General features: G+C 40.2%; 2 protein-coding genes across 5 annotated transcripts in view; one reads left to right on the top strand and one right to left on the bottom strand.

Annotated features, from left to right (window-relative positions):
* The window catches only part of enox2 (ecto-NOX disulfide-thiol exchanger 2), a 313,782-nt gene that overhangs the window by 106,975 nt on the left and 187,106 nt on the right, over window positions 1–19,701 (top strand). For all 4 annotated transcript variants that reach the window (XM_077577812.1, XM_077577810.1, XM_077577809.1 and 1 more), the window contains 2 exons: window positions 13,049–13,390; window positions 14,172–14,260. The gene's annotated coding sequence lies outside the window, so the exon portion shown is untranslated. The remainder of the gene's footprint in view (window positions 1–13,048; window positions 13,391–14,171; window positions 14,261–19,701) is intronic.
* On the bottom strand, window positions 7,057–11,296 carry LOC144058774 (uncharacterized). Its single transcript, XM_077577292.1, has 2 exons — window positions 10,000–11,296; window positions 7,057–7,904 (listed from the first exon to the last, which is right to left on the bottom strand). The coding sequence occupies exons 1-2, from the start codon at window positions 11,294–11,296 to the stop codon at window positions 7,057–7,059; spliced, it is 2,145 nt and encodes a 714-aa protein (XP_077433418.1).

Here is a 19,701-nt window from a genome sequence, read left to right as displayed (position 1 = left end):
ACATGAAATTCTCTGAAACCCGACTGAAATTTAAAAGTAGAAGTACTCATTTAACTCCTTCAAGTAGAAGTACAGACTCCAAAATGTACTCATGTACAAACTTAAAATGAGTTACTGTCAATTATATACTCTACAATACCTATTCGGATAACTTGGCACAATTTCAGGCTTGAATTAGTTTGCACAGTGCTCATACCGAGAAGGGGGCAGAAAAATCAATGGATACTATCAAAATGTGTTGTGAACAAAAGATATTAAATATGGTAATGATTATAACGGAAAAAAATTTACTTTACTTGAATGAGTTTTTTCAACACCAGAAGCTGGTGGTTAGATACAATGCTTTCACCTTGAATCACTCTGGAGCTAACATAAAAATAAAATCTATTGAATTAGGCTATGGTTGGAAAATATTTTGCTTCTCCAAATCTATTACGGTGCAGTGCATTATTATTTCTGCTCCCTGGTTCATGGTCTTGCTTTACAAAATCCCAAGATCTCAATCAATCAAGGTCTCCGCCGCTGCGGTTGAGTTTACCTTTCTATATTTTCTTTTTCATGTCGTCGTCATCCACAGAGGTTGACAAAAGTACTGATCTAGACAAAGTAAGAAGTAAAAGGTAAATATATCTGCTTTTACATCCATCCATCCATTTTCTTAACTGCTTGTCCTCACAAGGGTCGCGGGGGGGGGGGGGGGGGGGGGGGGGCTGGAGCCTATCCCAGCTGGCTTTGGGCAGTAGGCGAGGTACACCCTGAACTGGTAAATAGTAAGAAGTAAATACTCAAGTAAAGTACTGTCAGTGGTTCTTAACCTTGTTGAAGGTTATGAACCTGAAAGAGGAATAAAATTATTTGTCCTCTTTGCGTGTTCCAAAACTTGAAGACAGATTTAATGTAAGAAAAAACACCTTTGCAAAAATTATTTTAATCTAACAGAGATCTCTGGACATTGTAACAGACTCCAATTCATCACTTAACAGGTGGAATTCAGAGCGCCGAATGTGTCTCTTCCGCGGTACTTTTCCATGAGCGATGGCGAAAACAGAGTCAGGGGTGCGTGTTCGAAACAGATTCTGTTCTCAAGGACCAAATGTGTTTTCCCACAGAGAAGGAACTTCTAGACCAAATAATATGTCCCATCTTAAGGTCAAATTATACTGAGTTCAACACTACTTGCTTTACACTATATCTATAAAACCTTTCAACATGGTTAATATAAAGAATTAAGATGTTAATAATGTATAACAATGGTTAATAAATGAAAATAAAGAATTTAAATGTTAATAATATCAAACAAACCCCACCGATTTCTTATGCGCATTCACCGAACCCTTCCTTATTGAAAAAAAAAAAAATCAGTTTTTTTTTTTCAAATTCAAGACATAGGTATAGGCTTTACTGGTGAACCAAATTTACAGGGAATCTGGCTCTTCACGTTACATTCAGAAAGTGTTGTGTTCTTGTATCCCGCATCCCCAATGAATCGTAATGATTTTTTTGAATTTTACTAATTAGCTAGCTGTGCTGGATTATAATTGCTCAACTTGGTATTGCAAATCACGCAGTTAGGATGCTGACTCCAATCACTGATGGAACCCAGGGGCAGCAGACACAATGAAAACAGTAGAGGCCCCAGAATTGAACCCTGTGGAGCACCATACGTTACGCTATACATGTTGCACATACTGTATTCGTCCGATTACCTTTTTTTATACATGAGGTACACTTACAATCTGCTTTCTTCCTATTTGGGGTGCGTTGCTTATTTGTCTCGAGTTATACGCGTAGGCCACTATTTGAAGATATAAACTAAAGTACACATTGTGGTTCTCCTGGGGCCTCATTTATCAACTTATTTGAAGAAAAGCTTCCAAATTCTTGTAGGACTGACATTTAGTAAAGCAACGAAAAAATGTATTTATCACATGATTCACATCAGTAAGTGATCTGTTGACAAAGCCCATTCTTTGCATGGGAATGTTCTTATACATCTATGAGTACGCACAGTTGATAAATGAGGCCCCTGGTATGGAGCCTGCGCCTAAGCATTTTATGTGCCCCACGTTTACAGTGACTGGAGGCTTTTTCACAGATGCTGCACATGTGAAACACACTTTTGCATTTTAAAATGATGTCTGTAGCCTTACGGTATACAGTATTATAAATACACGCTACAGATGCTCCCACTATTTATTTCCCATAGTTAATCAGGAGTAGGAGGCATTATGTAAAGGTATGGAAATGAAGCCTCAAGATTGATGGCGTACGGGCAGACAAAGTTTGATTAAAGTTTAAAAGCCAGAGAATGATTTTATGCGTTTGCTGCTGTTTATTTACTTCAACGCTACATTGCTTCATTTACATTCGGTGCAATCAACAAAAATGTAATCTCGGGCAAATCGTGTTTTCTGCTATCTTTCACCCAAGCGACAGCGATATTTATAGCGGCGGTGGCGGCAAAGGTGTTGCCATTGGATAACAACATTACCTGCATAGCATGAAACGGGCAGGTGCGATGGGTTGAATAGAAACACTGTGAGATGACAGAAGCATTTTTAGCAGCACGGAGGAAAAAAACACCGGATGAGACGAACGCCTTCCGTCTTAAATGTTTGTCACATCTTGGCACAATGTAAATTGCTTTGGATTATGCTGCTCACCAGGTGCGTAATTCATCAAGAAGCAACGCAAAATAAGCACGACGCTTCTGACTAAGCCTTATAGGCACTGTAAACTCTTTGTATCGGGGGTTTCACATCACTAAGGCATGTCTGTCGCTAACCAGAACAGCAGCATGTAAACAGTTTCTCCGATGAATTGTAAATGAGCTTTAAAAGATCTTTGCCATTAATTCACTTGATTTTCTTGCTCCATTTAAAACTAATTTCACTTACGAACATAAAAACATTTGGATTTCTGTTGATTTACAATTCTGCATTTACAAAATTACTAAATCTGTTTTGATTGAGACTGTCAGAAAATATTGGGTCCCGATCACGTTTTTGTTCCTCCAAGTCAAAGTTCCTTGATTTTGAGTCCCTGCAGATACAGAGTCCCAATCCAATACTTCAGTAAAGAATTAAGAAGGAAAAAAAGATCACATCCAAATGGTCTGAATCGTCTTAATTTCTTTTATTTGAATAAAAGTATCCCAACTTGACACCTTTTTATATGGCTGCAAGTCTAGTGGTTCAAAACAGGCAGTAAAGTAAATACAATCTTAAAAACATATCAATGGTGCAGCACAAAAAAAGGTTCCTGCCTTAAATACACAAAATAAAATATAAATCCCACATATTTCAGTAACAAAATAAAGATCTTGTCAAAAGGTGAATTAATCAATTTCACAGAATGCAGCCTTGTAAATGTTAAGAGTACTTAACTCCACTTCTAAGAGGTAGCTTCACGTTCAGTCACAAATTAAATCCCATTTCAGGGTCATGCAGAATATAGGCCAACTAGTGTAGTTTGGAAATGAACAACATCAATCTTAGTACTACACAAAATTCAATTTACACAAATTACCTGTACAAGTCAAAGCTGCAATGGTTTCCAAATTGAAATACTTTCAAACTGCAGGCATTATCGCTGTCGTGTTACAACAGGCCCGCTACAACATTACATGAATGTTAAATTGTTTACTCCATCTGCGTCCTGTCTGTGGAGCGATCGGTATCGAGGCGGGTTTGACAGTCATTGTGTAGTCACGTCATTCAGCGGCTTGTGTTTTGGACGCTGACTCGCTGCCATTAGCTTCATTTTTTTTTTTTTTTTTGAATTCAAATAGTTTGTCAATCAAGCACGTGATCTCCTTTTATTGGTTCAATTAAGCTGTACAGTCGGGCTTAAGAGGTCGCAGCTTGAAAAAGTTCCATTTGGCAATATTTGACCTTGATGTTGTGACAAGTGCTCTGCGATATGATTAACATTTTATATCCTGATAAATTTTATTTTTTTTCTTAAAATCACGTGAAATTAATAGCAATTTTCTCTTTCTCCATTTATTTGTAAATATTTTAAAGAGAAAATACAATACAATGAATAAAATAGATTAAAATACAATCTGAACTATTTTAAATTGAAAATACAATACAATGAATAAAAGAGAAAAATACAATAAAACATTTAGTGGAAATGTATTCAAAATATTCTGGTAGCATGTTTTCAAGTAATGTACACTGTAAGTGTAGCATCCGAGATGCAGGGCAGAAGTCACTCTTGACAAAAACTAGAGACCTTTTCACACTGCACTTAACGATGCACAGTGCGACATCGTTCAACCTACGTCATAACGCGCAAGGTGGCTGATTGCTGTGGTGATGTCAGAAGGTATATCCAATTGGAGGGGGGGGGGGGGGGGGGGGCTGGGCTTTCCTGGTAGGCCACTTTGCAAGGATTACCAAATATGGGCAAGCTAGCAAGCAAAGCAAGCGCAGTGTGAAAAAGGCTTGAGGCCTCTTGTTTAGTAAGGTTTGACAAAAGTACTTTTGCACAGTGCCTTTTGAGCACATCATTCTCCTTGCCCCAACTCTCCAGGCATGATTAATCAATTTATGCTAAATCAAACTGTTACATAAATGTAACAGCTGGATTAAGTGTGGATTGATTACTCATGTCTGGCGAGTGAAGCGCAAGGATGGCATAGTAGAAAAGCGACTGTTGCGTTACCGCCGGATGCTACATTAGTGTAGCAACAGAGCTAACTCTACCCAACACATCAAAATAACATTTTGAACGATGGAGGAATATATCATACAGGTGTTTTTAAGTTGCACGACAATAAACGTCCTTGTATTTGTAACCTTTAAAATTCAGCAAAAAAATAAATAAAAAATATATTTTTCACCTGATACTGATTTGTCTTAAAATGACATGATCAGATCGGGACAAATCCATTAAACATATTTTTTAATGTGGCTAGCTTTGCTACTCAGACAAAATTATTGATACAAATTTTGATTTATGGTTGGTGAGTGCACAAGAAATAAGATAAACAAGGAGAACTCTAAAATGGTTTTGCCATTCATTCCTGCCACAGCCAGATGGGTCCGTACATCTCTAGTGAGGAGCTAAAATGAATGTACCAGCTGCTGGGTCAAAAGTAACTCAATTACCGTCAATGTTTAGCAGCGCAGTAGGCCCTTAGCCCCACTTTTTACCCACCATTCATAGCACCGTCACTTTAATAGTGCCGGCAGGGACGTTAGCGCACACCTGGAAACATTTGCTGCCATTTATAAACAACCTGTTAACTTTGTTGGCGGCTGCGGTGTATTTGTGCAGCTTATTAATATATCTGTTAATATCTATATACACCTATTTACATGACTTGCATTGAATTACAATGATACTGTGACTGGTAATGTCTGAATGGTAAATGTTGATTTATAATGAATCAAATGAATGATCATATCCATGAGTGCTTATGCAATGCTGGAAAAAAATTAGGTACAAAAGACCTGTATGCTGTTTTAATTGACACTGTCACAAAAGTTTATTGCTGTAGTTTTTACAGTGATGTATATTCCTGCTACACTACGTAATCATGGCGAGTTTTCCAAACCGGGCCACCAAACCAGGTTTCCCCATCCGGGGTGTCTCATTTCCGGGCCGGTAAACCCGAATATTTTCAGGACGTTCCTGATGTGTTATGTTCACGCGTCGAGATGTTGATGAATCATCTTTTAATGGGGATAACTTTGAAGGAAATGACATTTACAGCAGCTTGCTGACAAGTTCACTCCTATTATTATTAACTGACAACTGTGCATCATACCCCACTTTAAAATAAACCGTTCTGGAATCATATTGCACCCCCATGTATCAAGATATATAACAAACTATCTTTTATACAGATATATTCAGTATATAGAAAATTTCCTGCGGCTTTAGGTTTTCATAACCGCATGGTTGGACCGCATCAAAACTTCTTACTCGCTCTTGCATTCATTTTAGTTTGGGAACATTTTTAGCACGGGAAAAAAGGGACTCTTGTAATGGAGTGCTACAATGAGCCATAAGGGGCATATAAAGTAGATTCCCTTTATGAAGGACATAAATTGAGCATATTGAAACTTTACTGCTCTGCAATGTGATGTCAACAAGATGATACATCTATTTTCTAATCAGTAATACAATCAGCATAGCATGTTTTTATATTTAAAATATTTATTACTGCATTACACTGTGGGTATTCTGACCTTCATGGAGCTTAAGCTTCATAAGCTTAGCAATGATGCATTGCGCCAACTCTTCACTATAATATAAATTATGACCTCTGGCAGTGTCAATCAAAACTGAGCTAATATTAGTCAGGTTTCCATCCAATTGTTTCAAATTTTTTAGGCAAATTTACTAAAAAATGCACAAAACGGACATGCGATTTATGCCTGTTTCCATTTGTTCTTCTTTTGCGAATATTGAGAGGGGACTCCGCCGCTGTAGGTGGCGCTATACGCCATAGAGATGGGATCCACCAGTAATTTAAAAGAAGGGGAAGAAGACCAGGAAGCAACTGCGCCGTGCGATGACATCGTATGAGTTTTCTTTTGTAATTCTTGATAAACCGTAGCGATTCTTTGCTATTTTCCATCTAAAATTGCATTAATATTCGCTTCTTCAATTAATTCCCCCAAAAATTCAGTTTCGTCGTCCCCCCCCCAAACATACCTTACTTTATCGTCCGACATTACCTTGGGACTACAAACGTACGTGTGACGTAATATCCGGTCAAAATGTGCGACGTGTATCCAGTCTCGCCAGCGGTTATTCGAAAAACTCGTTTCCATAGCCAAAATTCTCATTTCCTTTTTTTCGATATGCTTCAAAATCTACCCCATCTAAGCGTATTTTTTTTTGCGCATTTTGGAATAAAATGGATGTATAAAAATTGAATAAAAATGAGTGTATAGAAACCCAACTATTGTCTAAAGTCACAAGATTGTGCAGGTGTAGCTAATTTGAATTGCCTGTGAGTGTCTACAGGTGTCGTTTTTGAACCCGTCACACAGGTGCAGCATAAACTGTATGGACTTCCGCATCTGGAAAGCGACATCAATTGGTGAAGCGGAGCATGGTCAAAACTTTGGCCAGAATTGAGAAGATGTTACCCCGCTTGGGTGGATCTTTGAGGGCGCTGATGTGGATCTTGAGGTGCCGGAAAACGGCGTCGTCGAACAAGGGTTGGTCCGCCAATACGGCCTCCACCAGTTTGTGCGGGGTGCCGAACTCCACCATGAGGTCTTTCACCACCGGCGTGACCACCTGGTCCATGCTGCTGGCCAAGTTCCGGATGTCGGCGATGTGGCGGGGGCTGATCTCCTCCAGGGCGCGGTACAAGAGCCGCTCGATGACGAGGACGAGGGCGTCGATACGCACGCCCGTCTTGCGCTTGCGCTGCAGCCTCTGGTCCAGCTGCGCGATCAGCGTGTACACCAGCAGCCGCGTCAGCTTCTCCTGCAACTCCGGGTTGGTGACCGACTCCGGCTCGGACGACACCTCCTCGGTGGTGGTGCCGTCCGGCGAGGTGCCGGAGCACAAGTCCTGCGTGGTGCCGGTGCGCAAGTCCGACGTGGTGGTGCGTACCTCCGGTGTGCGGGTTCGGACCTCCGGGGTGGTGGTGCGCTGCGTCGACGCGGAGGCCTCCGAGGATTGCGCCAAGTCCAGTTTGGGGACCACTCGCTCCTCCGTGGGTTCGTTGTCGGCCTGCGGGGTCATGGCCTTCTCCATCAGCTGATTGATGTCCCTGAGAGCGCCGGACACCTCGTCGGCGTAGCTCTCCTCGTTGGCCGGCTCCATCTCCAGCCAGAGGAAGAGCTGCTGCAGGAACCTCCACACGGCGTCCTCCGTCATGGCGTACAGCACCTCCGGGGAGAAGATCTGACCGTCCCACTGGATCTTACCTAGGGTTGCAAATACAAGGAGTTTTCAAAATGGGGAATTTGGGACATTTTTCAAATCTGAAACTTTCCATAGGAATAAAATGGTAATTGAGGGTAATTTAAAGGGATAGTTCTCAGCAGGTCCTCTCAGCGTGTCCTCCACGTTGAGAGGAACCAGTTGAGGTGGCTCGGGCATCTGGTTCGGACGCCTCCCTGGGGAGGTGTTCCGGGCATGTCCTACCGGTAGGAGGCCCCGGGGACGACCCAGGACACGCTGGAGAGACTATGTCTCTCGGCTGTCCTGGGAACGCCTTGGGGTCCCGTCGGATGAGCTGGCTGAAGTGGCTGGGGAGAGGGAAGTCTGGGCTTCCCTGCTAAAGCTGCTGCCCCCGCGACCCGACCCCGGATAAGCGGAAGAAGACGGAAAGACGGAAGTTGTCAGCAGTAAAAAGTTAGTATTTTGTCCAGAATGAATCTGATAACTACATTATTTTTTGTATACAATTAATACCTTTTAAAAACATTTGTTTTCTACTTGCTTTCGATTGATGACATCACCTGTGCTGAGCAAGTAGGTAACGACCAATCATGGCTCACCTGTTTTCTGGGGTTGGTCAGCAAACTGAGCCATGATTAGTCATTACCTACTGCCTCAGCACAGGTGATGTCATCAGTCAACAGAAGAAAATAAAAAAAATTGGGGGTGGGGTGGGTCGGGTTATTAAAGTATTCTGGACAAAATATTAACTTTTTACTGCTGAAAATGGCTCAATGAGTCAAGTATCCCTTTAAGGCCGTGTACTCTGATGCATTTGTGTGCTGTGAAATGATCCAATTTCCCTTAAACTGATTTCCAATTGCCAAAGCAGTTAATGTAAAAAAAAAATAATAATAATTCTACTTGATCAACTTTAGTTCTATTCAGGCTTGGAAACTTCTTTACAATATGTTCTATGCGTCCCCTAAACACAATATTCTGACTAATATTGTGTTTGTGAAATATGAATTCAGCAGAAAAATTCACTTGTATTTAATCCATCACAGTGCTGAGCTTGCCAACGTCACATGACCAAAGCCAGAAAACAGGTGAGCCGCTATCTGAGACCGAATGATGTCATTTTCGGGCAACAAGGTAAAAAAGTAAGTGGTACTTGGTGTAAAGTTTGAAAACTGCTGGTCCAACAACTGAAACGGCCTTCAACATGACAGTACTTCATTGATCCCAAAATGTTACCAGATAGCAGCCTGAGCACAAACACAGTGGCTGGGTGAATTTCTCGCGGATTTTTGCTATTTGCTCAACTGTATTTGCATTTTTTTTCCCATAGGTTGTAATTCCCATCTTAGACTTGCAAACCAATTGGCAATTATGAACTTACGTCACAAGTCAAAATGGCGGTCAATTTGGTGAAAGGAAGCTCTCCGCTCATTGAAGAGCATTGTACTTTTGGATCGTTGTCATTTGATTTTTCAGGATTATTTTGATTTCAAAATGTGATGAGATGTGGTTTGACTACCAGAACAATCTACCTGGTTTGTACGCAGTAAATTCTACTTTTACTTTAATTTTACTCTAAACAGAGTCTATTTGGTCCCACTCTAAACAGTAAAATTTACACTTGGAAGAGAGTAAAAATATTCAGAGTGAGATTAAAGATTTAAGAAGTAAATTTTGCAAAGAGAGATTTTGACTGAATTTATTTTTATTTTTTATTTTTTTAAAGAAAACAAATCCACAAGGATTGAGGAACAAACTCACAACCTTTAGCAATGTCCTCTTACTGTTTGCTTCTATCCAAAAGCATAACAAAGATTCCAGATGACACGAACGATATACTAACAGTAACACACAGCGAATCTACCAACCTGAAGGTGTGGGTTTGTTCCTCAACCCTTGAGTGACTTTTTCTTCATTTTTTATTTTACTCTCTTCCCAGTGTAAATTTTACTGTTTAGAGTGGGACCTAATAGACTGTTTGAAGTAAAACGTACTCTACTGAATTTACTGTGAATAGTCACAGGCAAAAGCATTACAATATGCCGTTTGTTTACTCCATTTTCAATGCGGAAATATCATAAATGCCCGGATGTTGGTATTTGTCAATCGCTTACTTACCCCGCTGGCCCCAGAGGACAGTGTCCATCAGGGGTGTCTTCGGGCGGCCTGACGGCACCTCGTACACGTCACTCTGACAGGACATGACGTACGTGTACAATTGCGACGTGAGACCCTCCGAGAAGCTCCCAATCTTCTCGTCGATGTACCGCTTGACTTTCCCGGCCCGGTCCGGAATATCCATTTGGCTAAACTCGTTGTATAATTTATCCACGCTCTCTTGGATGGAGTCGAAGTCGAAGACGGGGTGCTGGGACTGCCGGACGCACAGCGTACTGGTCCGGTAGGCGGGCGGCAACTTGGGGCCGTCGCTGCCCACTGCGGTCGGGCTACTGCTGTCCTCGGCTCGAGAACGGCGGTCCGGCGTGAGCGAGACGAGGCACGCGTCGCGGTTCTTGAAGGAACTGTTGAGCGATCCGAGCATGCGCGCGAACTGCATGCGAGCAAAGCGGAAGAAACGGGAGCGCCGCATTTTCTTGCCGGCCATCCCGCATCGCCTCTCCAGGTTCTTGAAGAAGTTCTTCACTTTCTTTAAGATCAGCTTCCAGTTGAGGTTGAAGCGGTTGATGGACGCGTCCCCGCTGCCGCCGTCCTTGGTGATGGTCTTGGTGATATCGAGCGCAGCTAATTGCGCGTCCTCCAACGTGGCCGGGTCGGGTGGCTTCGGCGGATCATTCGGGCTGGACCACTTGATAAGGATCCGCTTCACGGCCTCGACTATGTCGCTCATCTTCATGGTGGAGATCGTCAACCACACCTGGCGTGGGGTTGGAGCCCGCGCGAACACGTGCCGAAAGTATTCCATGGCCTTGCGAAAGATGTTGGCCAAGTTGGCCACGCTGGACATGGTCCCTCGGATGAGGAGGATGGGCTCCTTGGGCCACTCGGAGGTGCTTTTGGCTACAGTCAAGGCCGAGTTGACCCGGTGCTTGACCTCGGACTCCATGAGAGAGGTGAGCTCCATGACGTCCTCGCCCTTTTGCGGCGGACTGTCCAGGGCGGCCGAGAAGGTCTCCGTGATGCATTCGCCGAGCCTCGGACTGCACCGGTCGAGCGCCATGTTGACCTGCGCCTGGGACGCGTGACCCCGCAGATGCTCGATAAAGACCGGCTGCAGGTGCTTTACCACGTCTGACGTAATCTTCTGGATCACATCGGTGATGGTGTCCACCAGGATGGCCTTGGTCTCGGAGTCGGGCGTGCCGGCCACTAGTAGGGCTCTTTGAGGGGCGGAGATCTGGCTGACGCGCGCCTTCACCGCTTCCACGATGGCTTCCGGTTTAATGAGCTCCGCCATTGCTGCCCCCCCTACATTGGTCCTATTTATTTTTTATTTTTAAAGAAAGAGTCCGATTCACCTTCAAGTCATCCGCACAAACAACAAATCTACACAGGCCCGAACATAGCGCACTTCTATCAGACACGTCCTCTCCACCTGGCCAAACATGATCTTTTATCTCCTTTTAATAAAGCCCCGGGCGGTGAAGCGACAAAAGGTGACGTCACAGGCGAGTGGGGAACGTGCACCCGCTGACCAATAATCGTGCGGCGATCAACGACGTCACCTGGGTCGACGTAATGGTGAGATGCGGCTTCCTGAGCCGCACACTTGCAGCGCATGACGTCACGGTGCAGTTTTCAAATACACGTAGTACACAACTTACACCGAGTCTTGGAGCTACCTGCATGTTATTGTTTGTTTATTATTATTATTATTATTATTATTTGGTTGTTCATTTTATTTTTTCCCCGCTTCTTAATTTTTATTTTATTTTATTATGGGATCCATGTAAATTGGATTGACTGGTAGTTTTATTCTGGTTTGTTCAATAAATATTATATTTAAAATAATAGTACACAATTTACATGTTTTTTACTGAATGAAAAACAATGACATTTGCATCTCAATACACTGTTATTTTGAATTTTGTGGAAAACTTTAATTCAAAAGAGGGACACCAAAAAGTTATGAAAATGTTGAATGTAAACTGCAATGTCATCATTAAGTGAGACAGATTGTATATTCCTAAAAAGTATATTTAATATTTTTGTAAGCCACTGTAACATGTAACATTACCCGTGTTCATGTGCCAGGTTTTGTGATAAAAAAATCAAATTATACCAAGAAAAAAAATATATATATTCCACCATTAATGTGACAGGCAACAAACTACAACCCAACAAAATAATCTTTTAGCAAGCATAAGTGAAAATAAGATAAATAAGGCACAAATCTGCACATCGTCTTATAACTGTGGATGTTGTTGTGTTGAAAATTATCAATAACTATTCATATTCAAACTTGTGTTAAATGGTAGTTAGCACACATCTGCCACCATTTAAAGCACCCCTGAAAACCCCCAAAGAAATTTCACATGTTCAAATTGTCTTTTGCTCTCAGTCATACTCCGGCCCTGAGCGATGCTGTGTTTGCACCAAGCATTTGGAAATTATGTTCCCAAAGTTTCATTAAACGTTTTCCCACATTTCAGAGTTTTATCTATAACCTACCGAAAGTCATTTGAGATTGGCTTCAGCACTCCCACAACCCTCATGGAGTCAAACCCTATAGAAAGTGGATGGATGGATATTTTTTCATCAATTCATTACAGCCTGAAATGGCTCCCTGAAAGGGAAAAGGTTCCCCACCCATGATTTAAAGAGCACCAGCCGCTAACCAGCCATTCTACCTCTAAAAGTTACACGGATGTGCCTTTTATTTGTGACAAGTGCAAAGCTGTAAAACTTTCCTCTGGCATTCTTTCACATGAGCAATTATCTGCTTTTCAACGGCCTGGCTCGTATTTTTTGTAACTCTTGTCTTGCAGACAATTAGTCAGTCATCCCATTAAAAAAAAAGCTTCTATCCTGGGAACCGGAGTGTGTTAATGGAATCTTCTAGCAGCCTTCGCGAACTGACGATATTTTCGGTACGAATGTGCGATCCACAGGTGGCCACATTCATCATACCGCTGACGTTTTTAGTAGGAGGTAAAGATGTAAAAAGCGTATTGATTGAATCCACTGCATCCCTTGTGATCTTTTGCAGGCACCCTTGAGGGTCAACGAGGCGTCTTCGCTGATTGGAAACGCCGGACGGCGGCTCGGCAGCAGTTAAAGGGCACAAAACAATTTGGGCCAGTGCTGGTAATAAATGGCGCTCTTTGTTGTTCGGCACCGCTCACAAAAGCTCGGAAATGAACTTCAGCAATGGCACAAGGAAAAGTAATAATAAACACCTGTCGTGCTGTAGTATGGAAATCTGTGGTTTATACTGATCATAATTTGAGTTTTTACAGTAAGATGACTTAGTATGATGCCCTCACATGTGGGAAAGGAGAGCCACGGTCATTCGTGCACTTGCGAGGAGACCAGTAAAAGACAAGACACGGTGAGCGCACTCACGCAGGAGCTGCTGTCGACCACAGCTCACAGACACTCACGCGGACTCGATGATGTCACATGCCACTCGACTAAGCCACGCCTCTTAAAGGCACGTGCATGTTAAATGTAGAGCAATCCACCTGTCAAAGTTGAATATAAAAGTAATATGTAAGACTAATTATATAAATGATCGTACCTGTTTAACCCCTAGGCGTTATTGTGACCATTTTTGGGCTTTTTGTTTGTTCTGTCCAAGCCATTTCAAAATAAAATACTGCCCACGGATTTTAAAGGGGAAGTCAACACATTTTTTTTTTTTTTTTACAATAATATGTTCTAAGCAGCCCCACTAGTCTAAATATGATATTCTGGTTGATATGGTGTTAGTGGAATATGAGTTAAGTGGCAAAATCCAGCCGTTTTTATCCACCTCAGGGGGCGGCCATTTTAACACTTGCTGTCAACTGAAGATGACATCACAATTGTTACAGGTCTCAGGTAACAACCACTCACAGCTCATCTTAGATTAGCGGTGATTGGTCGTTGCCTAAGGCTGAGCAACATTGATGTTATCTTCAGTCGACAGCAAGTGGCAAAATGGCCGCCCCCTGAGGTGGATAAAAATGGCTGGATTTTGCTTCATAACTCATATTCCACAAATGTAATATTAATCAGAATGTCATGTTTAGACTAATAAGGTGACATATAACATATTATTGTCAAGAAATATTTATGGTTGACTTCCACTTTAAAAGTGATATTGAATTTGTACATTCCTCCTATTTCAGAATTGTGTCCATGTTTGTGTTGATCAAACTCCACACAGGAAGGCCCGGAGCTGAGATTTGAACCTTCAACCTTACAACTGTGAGGCAAGGTGAGTTAAACACTTTTTCACGATATTGCTGAATGAAAACATGTTTTGAGTTAGTTACCAACAAAACCAAAATATATATAGCTCTCCTGTACACTGTTGTTGAATACTGTGTATAGAATATAAATTTACTCCATAAAAATACGCTACCCAGTTGCTATTACCACAGTAAATTGCTCGGAGTCATTTTTTCCAACTTAAAGATCGATTTACTCTCTGTACAGAGACGCATGTGCTCGAAGTGTTGACTCATTTGTTGGCCAAATGTTGTGTACGTGTGTAAAACTAAAGTGAAAATGGCTTATTCCCTGTAGTTTTACATTATACTGTGGAGGGGTTGAAATTATTCACAGTATGTTACTGAAGCCCGTATAGTTAATAAATGGCTTCATGATGATAACAGTTTGAAATTAATTCACTTTACATTTATTTTTCCACAACCATGCATTATAACACCAAGGTCGACACTGTCAGATTTTATGAAGTGCAACATTGTGGCTGCATTCACACTGCAGCTCATTTCCCATTTTTTTCCACAAGTATCTGATTTTTTTCATGCAGTGTGAACGGTACAATTCCGATCTTTTCACACCCGACCTGGGCCTTTTTCGTATGCGGATATTGATAGATATTATAACATTTTTAATTCTTCATTTCATATATTAACCATTGTTACACATTATTAACATTTTAATTCTTTATATTAACCTTGTCGAGATGTTTTGTGTCCTGTGCAGAGCAGAGGGTGTTGATTTCGGTATAATCTGACCTTAAGCTGGGACATACTATTTAGTCTAAAAAAGTTCCTTCTCAGCGTTTTGTGCGAAAACACATTTAGTCCTTGAACAGAATTTGTCCCGAACATACACCCACCTGACCTTGTTTTCGCCATCTGCTCATGGAAAAGTACCCAGAGATATGTTTTGTCTACAAATAAAAGAGAGGAGGTCTTTTAACTATAGGAAGCCATTGTACACGCGGAAGAGACACATTTCGACGCTCTGAATCCCACCTGTTTAAGTGATGAATTAGAGGCTGTTTGAGTGTCCAGAGATCTCTGTTAGATTAAAAAATCATTTTTGCAAAGGTGTTTTTTCTTACATTAAATCTGTCTTCAAATTTTGGAACACGCAAAGAGGAAATTTATTTTCATTCCTCAACAATATAAATCAGATATGTATGCGATGCGTCTGCACTGTCAACGCACTGCGCGTAGTTGGTTGTCATCAAAAAGACGAGAGAAATTTTTATGTGAAATAGTTTGCACAATAGTAAACATTATCTGCTGACAAAATAAGTAAAAAATGCTAGATTCAAATGGACTACAAATGGACAAAATCAAAACGGAACGAGGTTGGGTGGTGTCTGGTCGGTGCTGGATTTCACTTTCCTTTCTTTTCTTTGGTCCTTCCTCTGGTCTCCTGACGGCCTCACGGCTCTGGCTGGGTTCTGAAGTGTTCGGTTTAGGTAATCGGTATGGGATTTTTTTTAATAGGTTTTAGGTGAACTAATGAATACACACTCGCATACACATACACATACAAAATAAAAATTAATAAAAAAATATATATATTAAAAAAATAAAAAAATAAAAGAGAGAGCAATGATGATGACATGTCAAATCGGTAAAATATTGGGCTCTCCAGAAAAAGAAAAAGAAAAAAAAACGGAACGAGGTTGACTAACTATGGTAAAAACTAACAAGCGTGATGAAACTGGATTCAAACTGAGACCAAATTTAAAAATGGCGGCTAAAATGAACACTACATTAAACTGAAACGTGAATGTGAACAGCTGCAATACGAGTCAGCACTATTTTTATGTGCCAATAAATGTATATACGTACAGTGGATGTGCGGTATACAATATTAGTCACTGCTGTCGTAGTACATTCACCTGACTCGGGTGCAATCAAACAGATCGTGAACCACAATCCCACTGAATTGAACCGTATCAAATCATTGCACTTCAAAATTGAACCATCCTTCAATCGTACTGGAGTGAGTTTTTAGCATAAAATTTGAAAAAACATCAAATATAGCTGCAAAACATTTATGCTAACTGAGCACATTACTGTGATTCAACAAAAAAATATATATTTTAAGGAAACAGCACTCAGCTGATATTTTAACCTCGTCCTACACTCTGTTATAGTAGAAATAACATTCAATGTAAAAAAAGAAGAGAAAACGTACTTTTAGCCTAGCGATACCCGACAGATGATCTGAATAATGCAAATTCCCGTGGGCCGTGTACAGATTGAGAATGAAATCAAAAAGAGTGAATGTAAATCACATTCCAAGTCCCCCATGTGCCTAAATTAAGCCAAGGTTGTTTTTCCCAACCATGTTCTTCTTTTTCCCCACATTTTATTTCTGGAGTATGTACCATACTCATTTAAATACGACTACTGTACTTATTTCACAAATAGGCAAAAGTCATCTCATCTTCTGAATAACTTCAACAACTCAGATTAGCGCAGAACAAGTCGCTTATCATCTTCTTTTAACTTGTGAGACTTGTCGCCGATAAATCGTGTAAGTAAATAAAAAAGATCTTACTAGTGCAATTACAAAAATCACAAGCCCCGCAAGAACCAAATACACGGCAAAATGCGGAGTAAAACAATAATTGCCTGCATGCTGCAGATAACCCGCCTTTCATTTATATTAAATCCTAGGATATTATGCTGGCACTGCACATTCCCTAAAAGTGGATGCAGCGATATGACAACTTCATCATTTTTTTTTTTAATGCATACATACAGAGTGTATGAATTGAATCTATAGGAAGCAACCTGTTGTTGTGTCCACTTGTGTTTTCTGGTCACAGAGACAACAAACTACGCCGAGCGCTGCGCGTTCCAACGCGCGGCGGGCTCATGACAAAAGAAAGAATATAAGAAGACAATCACTTGCCGGAATGTGTGCTGGCACAATCAGTATGCGGCCTGCCCACACGCGTACTATAGAAACACATACTCTCCAGAAAAAAAAAAGAAAAAAAAGGGAAACACATACTGTACGGAACGCTCACTTCCCAGAGCATTCGGCAGTTGTCTTCAAGGGCTAATCCAAAGTGTGGGAAAAGGGAAAGACGTTTTCCCCACAATTGTTTGCATTAGACGTTTGCATATATATATATATATATATATATATATATATATATATATATATGCAAACATATATATATATGTGTGTATATGTATATATATGTATATATATATATATAAAAAAAAAGAGAAAGAAAAAAAAAATATTTTTTTTTAATTAATTTTTTTTTAAAAAAGGAGAGCAATGATGATGTCAAATCGAATGAAAAAAAAAAAAAAAAATATATATATATATATATATATATATATGCAAACATATATATATATATGTGTGTATATGTATATATATATGTATATATATATATAAAAAAAAAGAGAAAGAAAAAATTTTTTTTTTTTTTTTTTTTTTTTTAAAAAAAGGAGAGCAATGATGATGTCAAATCGAATGAAAAAAAAAAAAAATATATATATATATATATATATATGCAAACGTCTAATGTTACGTGCAGGGAATGAAGGCTTTGCTGGAAGGAGGAAGTGCCGAATGGCTGCCGCGGCCATGATGCGTTCTCGTGGCTGACATCGGCCCCCGAGGCGAGCGTTCAAAGCGAGCAGCGAGTGATGGGAACGAGACGCGAAGGTTGTGCAGTTAGATGAACAACTGTAGCCACGCCGCAGTCAAATTTGCTGTACAATCATATACCGTCTTTTTAGTTAGCGTTCGTCGCGGTCAAAAATGGCGAAACAGTGAACGCCTACAGTAGAATGAGTGGCTGTTGGACATTTTTTTCTTGTTGGTGTAGAATAAAATGTTTCATTGGAGTTAATCGCTTGACTTCAATAGTTAACTCCCGATTAATGAAAAATTTATATCTGTTCTAAATGTACAATAAAATGTTTTTTCTCTGTTTTCATGCTCTTGTTTACATAAAAGTGGAAAAAAATGTTAAACAAAAACTAATAGAAATATGGCTTCATCAAAATAATTCATAAAATTTAGTTAAAATTAAAAAGATGTAGTGTGATATTGATTTGTGTTGAGGTCATATTTCTGCCACTAGATGGCATAATTGCATTTGTAAGACGTTGGTGACAGCTCAATGCATTTTTCTTTTCATATTAAGGAGCTGTCTAATCTTTAACACGAAGTAACTTGTGAAATTGTGCACATTTTTAAAATTATAAAATACAACTTGACCCCAAATACAACTTTTTTTCCCCAAAAATATTTTTACAGTAGCCTTTTTATTTGACCATTTAAGACTGAAATGTCTTCTAATTAGTAGATTAACACCTTAGCTGTTCACAATACCGTACTCCTGCAAGCCTCTGAACAATACTTTTCAGACCGGATTCGGGTTCGAAATTTCCCACCTCTTGTCTGAGGATGGGACGTAATGTGCGCGGTGTGGGTATGTGAAGTATCATTTTTCGCAGAAGGCATTACCGATTCGAAATTGAATATTCTACGTTCAGTAGCTTTAAATGTAATACTGCTAAATTTTGACATTGCAACTGGAATTTCTCCAGCACAGGCTTTCCAAGTAAGGGGCACTCATTAATCGCACGTTTAACTCAAAATTAACACACTCATTTTGACACCCCTAAAAAATATATACTTACTAGTCGAAGCCAGTTAAGACATGGGCTAGGCATTGTAGGCAATGTCACCCGATACATCGGTGTGGCTAATATAGTATAAAAACAAGCAACCCTTTTGGATAGATTAGACCTTCTTCCGCATCTGGCAAAAAAATGATGCTACGTAAATCTGTGTCTCAAATTTTTTGGGTGGTATTCATTAAATATTTTAACTCACAACATATAGTCTTATAGCAGTCAATGTTAGTACAGTTTGAAAGATAACAGACCAGTGAACATTTTCTCAGAACTTTTCATTCTCTTTGCTTTGGTGTAGTTTTGTTATTAAAAAAAATAAAAAATCCCATGTTCACATGGATTAGCGCATCATCCACGATTAGCCACATCGCCTAAAGACAGCCATAATCCTATGTTCTGGGACTTTGATGCAGCATAGTCACTAATTTTACAGTAGCACAGTATCTGCCTGCTGCATTTTGTTCAAACGTAGTCACCATGCCCAAAAAAAAAAAAAGAAAAGAAAAGAAGAAGAAATGTTAAGTATCGCTGGCAGATCAAAGCTTCAATTGGGTCGGAAAACTCTTGCATTCATTCTTTATCTGCACAGCATGTATTACATTTTATAGCATTGCCATATCTATAAGTGATGTGGATGCCAACAAAACAGGAGGGGGTTCCCACACACCCGAAAATATGAATGCGAACAAATCAAACGGTTTCATCTGCTCATATTTTGATCTTGTTTTGATTACTGCCAATTCGACACAGTTGTTGTCTCGTATGCAAAATA

Source organism: Vanacampus margaritifer, chromosome 10 (assembly GCF_051991255.1).
Source record: "Vanacampus margaritifer isolate UIUO_Vmar chromosome 10, RoL_Vmar_1.0, whole genome shotgun sequence".
NCBI classification, from domain to species: Eukaryota; Metazoa; Chordata; class Actinopteri; order Syngnathiformes; family Syngnathidae; genus Vanacampus; species Vanacampus margaritifer.
Note: the sequence above shows the minus strand (reverse complement) of the source record. Positions and strands in the feature narration are given on the sequence as shown.

Excerpts from the sequence above, each read along its gene's own strand:
- LOC144058774 (XM_077577292.1), bottom strand. The coding sequence starts at position 11,296 with ATGGCGGAGCTCATTAAACCGGAAGCCATCGTGGAAGCGGTGAAGGCG. Across the intron at positions 7,905-9,999 it reads TGTCCTCTGGGGCCAGCGGG|GTAAGATCCAGTGGGACGGT; the intron begins GTAAGTAAGCGA and ends TTGCAACCCTAG.